Genomic DNA, 11,958 nt, shown 5'->3' with positions numbered 1-11,958 from the left:
TCTTTCCTGCTTATGCAGGGGGTCGGACTCGATGATCTATTGAGGTCCCTTCCGACCCTAGCATCTATGAATCTATGCCTCAGTTTCCCTGTCTATGACCTGGGATAAGAATAGTGACCCCCTTTTTGTAAAAAGATTTAAGACCTAAGGGTGAGAACTGCTGTGTAAGAACTAAGTGGTATCATTGTGGTGGAGTTAGGTTTTTATCTGGTGTAGTTAGAGCAGAAGGCCAGTCGTCAGAATATCTGGGTTATGATCCTGGCTCTGTTATTGACCTGCTGTGTAGATGTGGACAAGTCCATTTCTCTGCATTTTGAATTATTCTTATTTAAAATAGGGGAGTTGAATAATATTTCCTGGCTACAAGAGAGCTGCGAGGATTAGGATTACTAGGTGAAAGGGGAACTCTGTAAATCTGTTGGCGGGGTGGGGGACGCTGCAAATACAAATCTAGATATGTTGCAAGTTCAGAAAAGAAATTCCATATGCCAAGGGATCTGCCACATTGAACATCATGTGCATTTTATGCTAACTTTTACTTTGGAATGGCAGTAAAGAGGAACAAAACCTACTTACGTGCTTGGACAGGATTGTGCATTGCAAGTTTCTCACCCTGCACCTATCTGGCTTTGGCAGCAAAATGAGGAAAAGGTCTTTAAACATAAAAGGTGCCTTTAACCAGCTGTGTATGGCTGCGTATCTGCTTTCTGAGTGCCACCCATCCCAACCAGGCACGTTCTGCATAACAGTTGTCCAAGGGCTATAAAAAAAAACCCTTGTGTACAAGCCAAACATAATGCTGCACCCCACCCACATGGCAGCAAGACATAGGTGTTCGTTCTCAGTGAGGATCCTGGCTATGCTGCAGCTTAGCTTCTCTTGCTGTAGCTTGTCTAAGGAAGCGTAATTAAAATTCTTCTTGTTTTAACTGAGAGAATTTGTGTTTTCCCCTTTGCCAAAATGGCTGGTCAGACATGCTGAAAATGAAAAATCACCTTTTGGGCAAAGATGGAGGGAGGAAAATCTTGAGGGATATTTCTGAATGTGATAGAGGTGGTGACAGGTCAGGGAAGAGGCAGAGTATCATGTTGTTGGTATTATATTTGTCGGTAGAAACTCCAGCTGAGATCAGGACCCAGTTGTACACTGTGCAGTGAGTGCATATGAAAAAACAAACCTTGCCGTGAACAGCAAAGAAACAAAATAGACCAGGAAGCAGAGACAAAATGACCTGCCCAAGGTCGCACAGCAAGTCAGTGGCAGAGATGGGCCTAGCCCTCATTGGTTGACTGGTAGGTTGACATCCTGCCTGCTGGACCGTACCGTCTCCTTCCTCTTGCTGTCCAGTGGCTGACACTTGGCAAACTGAGCTACTGGGAGTGCTCTCCCCACGCCCATTGTGGTGTGGATTAGACAGCAGAAAGGCCAAGTTTTCTTCCCCGGCTATTCATGCCCCAAAATAGAGGGGGGTGTGTGTGTGTGTGTGTGTGTGTGTGTGCGCGCGCGTGCGTGCGTGTGTGTGTTGCAGGGGGGAGGGGGGTCAGTATTTACCATTTATTTCTTTTGAAAACAGAATTTGAAGAGCAGGCAGGAAGGAATGCAATTTTCTTTTTTTTAGCCCAGGAGTTCTTCCGTCTCCTCTTCCAGACGAGGAGCAGCGCAGTCTCCTTGGAACCGGCCCTGTGGTTCAACCACAGTTTTTCAGTCACAGAGACGTTTTTATATTAAGAAAGGAAAGTTGGGGGCGTGGGGGGGGGAGACGGATACACATGTGCTTGTGCGCGCGCACCCCCTGCTCTGCGTGTGAGGCACTTTTTCCAAGCAGAGCTGCCAGCTATATCCCCTGTCCCAAACCAGTTAGCATGAGGTTTGCTGCTTTATTTTTCCCCTTTAATTTTTTTTTTTATATGCTGCAAGCTGTTCCAGCTGACAGAGGTGGGGGTGGGGTAACAACAAGCCACCGTTTCAGGGCTCTGGAGCTGAAACACTCCCTGGTTTTTTTTTCTGATTGGCTCTAAGGGGGATGCAGCATGTTTCATTAATAATAAAGAAGGCTTCTTTGCCCAAAATCAGGGGATTTCAAACCTATTTGCATATTGCAGATGCAATCAGGCGTCTGGTCACCTTAGAAATTCTCTTTCAGAGCTTTCTGGTGATGGAGTTTGGTTTGGAAAGAGCAGGGAGTCTGGTCTGCTTGCTCACCAGTTCCTGGGAAAGCTGGATCTTGGAACAAGTGGCTTGCTAGCAGAACTCAGCAGAGACTGGATTTCACTGGCCTCTCCTGGGATTTCCAGTATAAAGGGTAGTCGAACTTAGGAATCTCTTTAGAGCTTAGGCTCCACATCAGTTGATCCAGCAGATTTTATGCCATAATTAGAGCTGCTTGTGGCATGGAGGTACAAGGGAGTGACAGGGGAGGAAAGGGGCTGCCAGAAATCTTTGATTCCTGGAAGTGACTAACTTTTTTTTTTTTAATTCAAATTAACTGATGAGGCAAACCTCACTTTGAGCTGCATTGCACACTTGGCAAGAAGCAGGACCATTCATCTTCCATTTTAAAAAAGGGGAGCTCGTAGTGCAGGAAGAGCAAGGGACTTGTTAGAACAGCAGTCAACTTGGGACTAGAGCCCATCTCTGTCTGTTCTAGCCAGACAACTTCACTGTGCTGCCTGCAGCTGGTGTCAGTCAAGCATAAGGAGGGCTACTAGTCCCTTCCTGGGTATGTGGAGTGGGAACAAGAAGAGGAGTTTCCCATTTCCTCCCCCTTTCAAAGAGAGGTACTCTAGACGGGTACATTTTCTGCAGAGCTCTCTCCCTGTCAGTGGCCATCTGCATCTTCTAGATCAGCATGAAAAGTCTAACTTGGTGAAGGAGACCCTAGCAAACCAACCCCATGCAAGACCAAACCAATTCTAAAGTCTGTAGTTTGGTCTACCACCTGCCTAGGATTTGTCTGATATGTTGGCTATTCTAACTACATGACCAGGTTCCTTGCGCAGCAGGCAGTCCAGGGCATGTCCAAGGCACAGTGTGGCCAGAAAATAGCTAAACCCTTCTTCTTGGAGCTGCACTAACCTTGCTGGTGCTCAAGCTGGCTCAGGCAGGTAGGCCCAGGATCTAGGAGACACATGTTGCTCTCTCTGTCCCTGTGCGGGACACTGCACCAGCCCAGAAGTTAACCTTGATCTAACAGTTTTGTGTTTCTCTGTCTAGATACGAGTTTCTCTTCACTGGAAGAATCAGGTGTATGTACCTGGATCTTCCTACTATCTGAAAAAGTCCCCAGTGAAAGGTGACTGTGTCCTGCTCAGTTGCTTCAGGATTCTCTTCCCTGACTTGAAGACTTCAAACTTGCTCGTTATTTCTGGTACAGCAGGATGGTAAAAACCAGCACCTGCCACTAAAGCCTCTGGGGAAAGATCAAGGTTCTCTCTTGTGTATTTTTTCCCATTCAATAATGGTTCCTGAGACATTTCCTAAACATAGAAAGTCACTGGAAGAAGGAGTGTGGCTTAACAAATCTGGTGTCCTGGCATGGCTGCTGTGCCACATGCCATTGCTAACATGAGTGCCATTTAGTTACCCTTGAACCTAATGATTGCTTTCATTCTTGCCCTAGGAGCTACCAGGACCTCCAGCGGGAGACTTCGGAAAGCAGGTGACCCAACAAGTCCAAGTAAGTTGCATTAAGCAATGCTTCTGAAGTGTCTTCCTCTAATATCCATTCTGAGAGACAAGGATGCTCGCGGCAGCCTATTGGCGATCAGCCCTCCCACCTTCCATCAAGCACCACTCAAAAGAAAGTGCTTCCAAGGACTCTATTGTCTGGTTGATAACAGTGCAAAGAGGGGCCTCCCTACATTGTATGGAGAGTAATGTAGAATTAGTGCAAAATTGGTTATTGAATAATAGATCTGGTGAGAATAATTAGAAAGCTCCACGTCAAATCAGGAGGTCTGACATTCACCAGCAGAAAGCGCGAGTGCCCCAAGGTTGAATTACGACCTCAGTAATTAATGGTGCTTTCTTGCTCTCCTCAGTTGTTATTTTTATAGGATGTGGAGATTTATGGGTTATGTGTGTTTGTGATTGCAATTACCCTCCTAATTGCAGCTGGACCTTAGTTAAGCTGTTTCCCATTCAGGAGGAAGCAGGTGGGAGGTTTCTTTCTCAGAACAGGTGTTTTCCAGGTTCATTACTGCAAATCCTGCTCATTGCCCTTTTGGAGACTTTCAGCATCTGAGCTATGTGTTGCTTTGCTGAGCCGTCTGTGCTTTGGGGGCCAATGTGGCTGGTTGTCCGTAGGCTCTGGAGCTTCTGGGGCCCTGCTGATCTTTGCTGAGTGAGCTCAGCCCAGCCTGATTAAGGAATCGTGGGGCAAACAAGGCAGCACTGGATTTAGCATAGGATGAGCAGGTACTTAGATTCTTCTTATTTTAAGGCTAGAAAGGATCATGACATTTAGCCTGGCCTGGGATTGGCCAGATCCCAAGTGGATCTGGTTGCAGGTTGGATCTGCTCAGAAGGCTCCCTTACCTGTAGTGGGGTCCATGTCGGCAAGTGTCTAAGTCTGACCATATCTAAAGTGCTGAGTATGCCGAAGTACTGGAGCTGCAAAGATTGTTGGCTTTTGGGACTCAATAGGAGATCAGTGGAAGCAATTGGAAGAGAAGATGGAAATCTCTTAATATGGTACATGGCAGGGGGAGAGGGGTTGCAGAAACCTAAAAGGAAATCCTTCCTGTAACTGGTTCATAGTGTTCTGGGGCACTGTTGGTGGAAGTATCAGGTGCGTAGTTTTTAGGCCAGTCTTTCATGCAAGTGATCCCAGCCTGATGTAAGAGATCCAAATACGATAAATACATGCTTTCTGTGAGCCTTTCCAAAATCCCAGCATCTGAAAAATGATCCCCAGATGCATTAACACCATACCAGGGATTCATGGCTACCTGGAGCCTTCAAACAGCCCACTGCCATAGGCAGAAGAACCACCTCCAAAAGGTGGAGATGGTAGGAGAGAAGCTTTGCTCTCCAACTCTGTCTCCAGGAGGCTTGTGGGATTATCAGTACCTGTGCCAAGCAGTTGTTCATGATGTTAGCTTATGCTTAGAGACATAAGCTCCTGTTTCTGTATTTTACATTTTGTGTCTTATTGATGATGGGCTGAAAACTCGTGGAATGGTGAAAGTCGTTCTTTTAACTAGTAAAGCAGTACAAAAATGCTGAAAGAAAGGTCCTTTAGAAACAGTTACTGAAACTTTAGCAGTGTTCACTCATGCTGCTTTTATAGCAAGATGCCACGTGGAAGTTCAGCAGTTATTAATATTCCAGTAATACCTATATGCTCCAGCCCGGCTCTGAGCTCCATGGCTGTGGTACTGTGCATGCCCAGGGCAACACACTCTGACTCAAAGATGGATAAGAGTGAAACAAGTGAATGGATATCAGGAGAGTAGTTTAGTCTACTGCCCGGAGGGATGTGTAGTACAAGGCAGGCAGGTCCCAGCTAGTTGCACCATTACAGTGTGTGTACAGCATACTGTATACAGTACAGATCCTCCTCCTACAGTGCTGCTAGCCTGCTGCATCACTGACCACTACCAGGAAAGGATCAATGGTTGCTTGCCATCCAGATCACTCTGATGACAGCTGTTACTCCTTTTAAAAAGGAGAAAGATCTGTTCTGTTTCTCAAATGAAATAGTATTTGCTGTTGGGGTCGTGGCCTACACACCTGCAGGAGGCTGTGGTGTCTTCACTGGTGAAGAATCTGGCTTTGTAAGGGTCTCCTGTTCAGCCTTGCTAGGATCTGTTGCATCCAGGGCACCACTTGCAGGTTTCATGCCAGCAGTAGGAATGCAATCCTTTCTCTCTCCCTTTCAGTGTAGGCTTTCATCTTTTTCTGCATAGTGACTTACTGCAACTTCATGACTGAACTGAGCACTCTGCTAACGTCTCTGAAGGGTGTCAGCTCTGGGGTATGGAGCTTTTCGGATGGATTGCCAAAGGACTGGGCATGGGTCTTGCTTCTAAGCTGCTTCCTACCACATGCATTTATGGTTTGGAAGCTCCTTCTGGAATAGGGGTGAGAGTTGGCAGGGACTAGCCTCCATTGGCCCATTTCCACAAGTATGCCCTGAAGCTGTTTATAGTTGCAGGGCTGCTTGTCAGGCCTGAATGCTCATGTTCAAAGAGCCCCTGACTCTGCTGGGTTTGGGATATTCTTAAACCTGATCCAAGGGGCATAGAGCCAAACCCTGGGTGCTCCTAGTGCTGCTGCTCTTAGAAACCTCCTCCCTGCCTGGCACACAGACCCGAGGCTGAGTTTCGCTACCCCTCCTCCCCCCCCCACCCCATTCCTAGCTCTGAAAATGGCCGTGGCTTATGCTTTGTCACCCAGGCTGCTTGAAAGGATGAATTTATGTGTGTGTATGTAGGTTTTCCCCTTTGTGAAATAAATGAGGGAAATATGAAGCCAGTGGATCAGTCTGGAATGTTTGGTTTGGCAGCTCTTCTCTCGGGCTGTGAAGGCATCTGAATGTGGGTTTTTCCTTGCCATGACTGATGTCCCCACCCAGAGGCTTGAATAGAGTCATGGTCCCAAAGTTTGCTTACCTTGTATAGGCCTTAAATGTCCTTTCTTGCCTATTGCTGCTGCTCCCTCCCCACTGGGAAGGATGTAGCTATGACCTGCCCTATCTTGGAGTCTGCAATGAGATAGAATCATAAGGTTGGAAGAGACCTCAGGAGGTCACATCTAGTCCAACCCCCTGCTCAAAGCAGGACCAGCCCCAACTAGATCATCCCAGCCAAATTTTTGTCTAGATGGGTTTTGAAAACCTCCACGGATGGAGATTCCACCACATGTATGGGAAAGCTGCTCCAGTGTTTTACTACCCTCCTAGTGAGAAAGTTCTTCCTAATATCTAACCTAAGCTTCCCTTGATGCACCTTCAAGCCATTGTTTCTTGTTCTGTCATCTGCCACCACTAAGAACAGTCTAGCTCCATCCTCTTTCAAACCCCCGCCTTCAGGTAGTTGAAGGCTTCTATAAAGTCTCCTCTCTGTCTCCTCTTCTCTAAACTAAATAAGTCCAGTTCCCTCAGTCTTTCCTCATAAGTCATGTCCCCTAGCCCCCTCACCATTTTTTGTCACGCTCCACTGGACTCTCTCCAATTTCTCTACATCCTTTCTGTAGTTGGGGGTGGGGGGGCAAAACTGGACACAGTACTCCAGATGTGGCCTCACCAGTGCTGAATAGAGGGGAATAACAACATACCTGCCGATACAGCCCAGTATGCCATTAGCTTTTTTGGCAAGAAGGGCACTCTGCTGACTCTCATTCTCTCCTTAGTGTTAGCCTAATTGTTGTCACCATTCCTGTCCACAAGGGCTGGGGACCAAATTGTTGGTTGACTGCTTTTACTTTACTGTGACCTCTTGTCCTCCATGCAAGTCTTGGTGCCATGGGGCTGCGTTGTAGCGGGGGCCTACCTGTTTGTCAGGCATGCTACAGATTATGCCCCGCACCCTCCTTGAGTGCCATCCTGATCCACTTCCCCTTACCCGATCAACTGTTCTACCTTGTGCCTTCTGCCTGATTGCTGTTCTGCTTCCTGCTTCTGCAATCTGCTGCAGATTGCCCATTTTATATTGCAAGAAGTTGCATGACAAATGTTGATCCCATTTGCTCCAGAGAAGACCAGAGACAATAGAAATGACTCTGACAAATGGCAGATAGAGAGACAGATCTACCAAAAAAAGTTATATTCCACCCACCAAAAGTTAAAATGCAGCTGAAGAGACCCGATAGGGGTGTTGGTCCAAAGAAAATCTCTGAAACTGTCACTGTTGTTGAAGGAACATTTTAGTGCACCACAGCTATTTAGTGTAACAAGCTCCTCATTTTGTATTTTACCCTTCAGTTCATGTGCTTATAACTCCTTGGATAAAAGCCATAAACTCTATCTCCAAAAAAGTAGGCATGGGATATTTGGCATCCAGCAGGAGAACCTGTAGACGGTGTATTTATAGTTGGCCTCCTTTGGGATCTGTACATTAATCCCACTTGGAATATACGAAGTGGAAGCCTTAAAATAAGCCATTTCTTCTTCTTGAATAGAATAGCGAGTGATCTACTCTGGGAAAATGACTGAAATGGGAACGGGCCCTCTAGGGATCAGTGTGGGTATGGGAGGAGTTTCTCACTGGCATCAGCTCCAATGTTCCTGTCATCCCTGCTCCATAGGACATCTTTCAGGGGCTGACATAGTGCTTCCTGAAAACTCATCATGCTGTGTAGTAGAAATGCTGTCCCTTTGGGGTCTGTGCTAAAGCTCACTGAGATCAATGGGAACCTTTCCATTGACTCCATTGGCTTTGAGTCAGGCCTTTAGCGTAGTGATTCCTAGCCAGGGTGCCTTGAGATACTTTAAAGGGTGTTATGGGGTGCCATGCTATGTTAGCACTGCAGATATACAAACATGATTCACAAGATAAGCCCAGAGATTTCAAATAGGATTCCACAGTGTTAAAACCCTTCTGACCTGTTGTGGTCTTTCTGAGTTCTTTGCAACGGAAGATTTGCTCTATTTTTCTGTAGTTAAAAATGGAGTGAAAACTAAGAGCTGGCATTTTCCAAGGGTACCTCAAGTCTAACAAAGGGTGCTTCAAGTCTAAAACGCTTGAGAAACCACTGCTTTAGTGAGTCTGCAAATACAGGTCATTGTTTCACTGTAACTCTTCAGGTGTCAGTCTGTCCAGCTTAGCAGGTCCATGAAATTGCTGGTAAGGCAGTGGTTCCCAGTAGGCCTGTGCAAGTAGGCAGCTATTCAATCCGGCTTCAGATCCAGCCACTTTGGGTGCCAGGGATCCAATCTGGAGCTCCGGACCGGGTTCCTGCTTCAATCTGGCCAAAGCGTCTCTGAAGCTTCGGAGCTACCTTGGAGATCTGGCCATAGGGTATAATGGGGAATTAATTAAATATCTATAACTTTGTTGTTTTTTTGCCTGATTTGGATGACACTTGCAGGGGTGGCAACCTCTGCTGAGAGCATGAAGCCTGCCAAGTTTCAAGAAGATTGGTGCAGGGGTTTGGTGGAAACTGCACCCCAAATTCTTGAAAGCAAAACTCATGTCATTTGTATGTGTTAAGCCACAGTGGAGTCAAAACTGCAGGGATAGTAGCCCCTGGTGAGGCCACAAAGCCTGCCAAGTTTCAAAATGATAGGTGCAGGGGCTTGGGAGAAGCTGCATGCCAAGCCACTGACAGGCAAAACTCGTGACATAAATGACCCTGTATGTGTTAAGGCACAGTGGGCTGAAAACTGCGGAGGTGGTGGCCACTGCTGAGGCCACAAAGCCTGCCAAGTTTCAAGGAGATAAGTGCAGGGGTCTGTGGAAACTGCACCTCAAGCTGCGGAGAAGCAAAACTCATGCCATGTGTGACTCTGTGTGTGTTAAGGCACAGCAGGGTGACAGCTGCAGGGATGGTAGCCCCTGCTGTGACCACAATGCCTGCCAGCTGTCAAGGAGATAGGTGCAGGGGGTGGTTCTGGGTTCTGGTGCCCTGCACCTTTAACACGACAAAACTCGTGTTATGGGTGCTTGTGCAACTGTGTCTGTCTTGGGGCACTGGAGGTGAGGGTAGGGAGGGACTACTGCAGGCCTGGCTGCTAAGCTACTGTGTTACCAGTTACCAATTAATCATGATTCACTCAGGGACCAGCTCAATACACAGGACCTAGCTACTACATAAGGAGTTAACGAGCATGGATTAACACCTGCAAAACCACAGAGTACAGAGAGGAAATAATCAATACAGATCATCAACTGCCCCAAGATAGACACAGTCAGTTGTACAAGCACCCATGTCACGAGTTTTGCCTGTCAGCAGCTAGAGGTGCAGGGCCCCAGAACCCCCCTGCGCCCATCTCCTCCACAGCTTGCAGACGTTGTGGCCTCAGCAGGAGCCACCATCCCTGCAGCTGTCACCCCGCTGCGTCTTAACACACACAGGGTTATCTATGTCATGAGTTTTGCCTGTCAGCAGCTAGAGGTGCAGGGCCCCAGAACCCCCCTGCGCCCATCTCCTCCACAGCTTGCAGACGTTGTGGCCTCAGCAGGGGCCACTACCCCTGCAGTTTTCACCCCCCTGTGGTGTAACACATAGACGTGACGTGAGTTTTGCTTTCAAGAATTTGGGGTGCAGTTCTCCCCGAACCCCCACACTGATCTTCTTGAAACTTGGCAGGCTTCATGCTCTCAGCAGAGGCTGTCACCCCTACAAATTTCATCTGAATCAGACAAAACCCAACAAAGTTATAGATATTTCATTGATTCCCCATTATACCCTATGGCTGGATCTCCAAATCAGCTCCGAAGCTTTTCTGAAGCAATTCGGAAGCTCCGAACTGCTTCGGAAAGCCTAACAAAGCCAGTGCTTCGATCCAGACATGCTGCTTTGGACGCCAAAGCATCCAAAGCTTCTCTGGATCCGAAGCACGGTCCAAAGCCTTGCACAGCCCTAGCTCCCAGTAGTTTCCTTTCAGCCACGGATCCATACATCCTAGAAGACAGCTTCACATTGCAAAAAGCATCTGCTTCTGCTGCAAGACCTACAAGATATTGCTTAGCCAGTGAGGGGGTGGCTGAAGGGAAGTTGATATAGCTCTGCATTGCACAAAGCCAATGACAGAAAATGTCTTGAACAGTTCTCTGTCTGGTCAGCTGCCTCTCCTCTCAGATTGTCCAGTGCTTGTGGCCAGGAGCACCTCCAGTACTTGTTTCCTTGATACCCAGCACAGTGGTGCCTCATCCTGAGCTTGCAGAAAAGGACAATTTTCTTGCCATTTTCCAGCTGGTCTAATAAAAGGTATCGTTTTGGAACCAAGAGTTCTAGGTTTTTGTATGTCTTTTTGTCTCAGACCAACACGGCTACCAAGTACACCCCTGAAACATGGAAGATGCCAAATTTCAGCCAATTTTGGATTTTAAACTTCATTGCAGAATAATAAAGTCGTTTCTTTTTACCTCCCTGCCTCCCATCTGACACCTTCAGGGAAGGAATTCTACCTGATCAACACATCAAAGAGCTACTCAACACAGCTCCCAAAGACACTCTCATGGACCCAGAGGGACAGACTTCCATCTTCAGCTCCCTCTATGCAAAAATGAAGTTTATTTCCTACTTATGGGGACTTTTTACCATCTTGTGCCATCTACACTTTTCCCAGAGCCTCACGAAGGGACTTGGTCCTGAAAGCTTGCAGAAAAGGACAATTTTCTTGCCATTTTCCAGTTGGTCTAATAAAAGGTATCATTTTGGAACCACGAGTTCTATTTTTTTGTATGTCATCCTGAGTGAGGCCTTAGACAATACTATCTGTAACAGCCTATTGTCACCCTTACTTGTTGGTGACCTCAGCACACAGAGGCTAAGTATTAGAGACCATCGTGGACTTTTACATAGACAATAGGACCTGCAGGGTGCTGAGTACCCTTGGCACTAGAGTTGATCATCCCACAATCAAGGTAGCATTTTGTCATCATTTTAAGCAACATCCAGACCTACCCTCACATAAATGGAGTGCTCAGCAACTTCCATTACTGAAATTGGGTCCTTGAAAGGCAGAACTGATGGCTGCACATTGGCATGGCTTGTCCTATAATGTTTCCATTAATAGAAGGAAAGAGTTGTTCTCCAGGACTGGATTAATGATCGAGAAGCTTTTTAGCAGACCTGGTTTCCTCCTGTGTCCTCAGTGTGGTCTCATCATCTCTGCAGCCTGCTGGCCCCTGCATTGGCTGAACTCAGTCATTGCTGCCCTGGCATCCTGAGGGGCTCTGAGATATGCCCCTCTGCTTGTAATTCTGGGTTGAATCCAGCTACCTTGAGTTCTGCCCATTGCTGCCCATCTTCTCTCAATGGCCTGCTTTGGTGTGGTTTGGGGGTTTTGTT

At 47.1% G+C, this 11,958-nt stretch overlaps 1 protein-coding gene across 1 annotated transcript in view; it reads left to right on the top strand.

The window, feature by feature from the left end:
- The window catches only part of SEPT9 (septin 9), a 238,179-nt gene that overhangs the window by 33,571 nt on the left and 192,650 nt on the right, over positions 1 to 11,958 (top strand). Inside the window, exon 2 of the mRNA XM_006018333.3 lies at positions 3,620 to 3,676. Coding sequence (XP_006018395.1) covers positions 3,620 to 3,676 — 57 coding nt within the window. The remainder of the gene's footprint in view (positions 1 to 3,619; positions 3,677 to 11,958) is intronic.

Source organism: Alligator sinensis, unplaced genomic scaffold (assembly GCF_000455745.1).
Source record: "Alligator sinensis unplaced genomic scaffold, ASM45574v1 scaffold400_1, whole genome shotgun sequence".
Taxonomy (NCBI): Eukaryota; Metazoa; Chordata; order Crocodylia; family Alligatoridae; genus Alligator; species Alligator sinensis.
The sequence above is the reverse complement of the archived record's forward strand: the minus strand, read 5'-3'. Positions and strand labels throughout refer to the sequence as shown.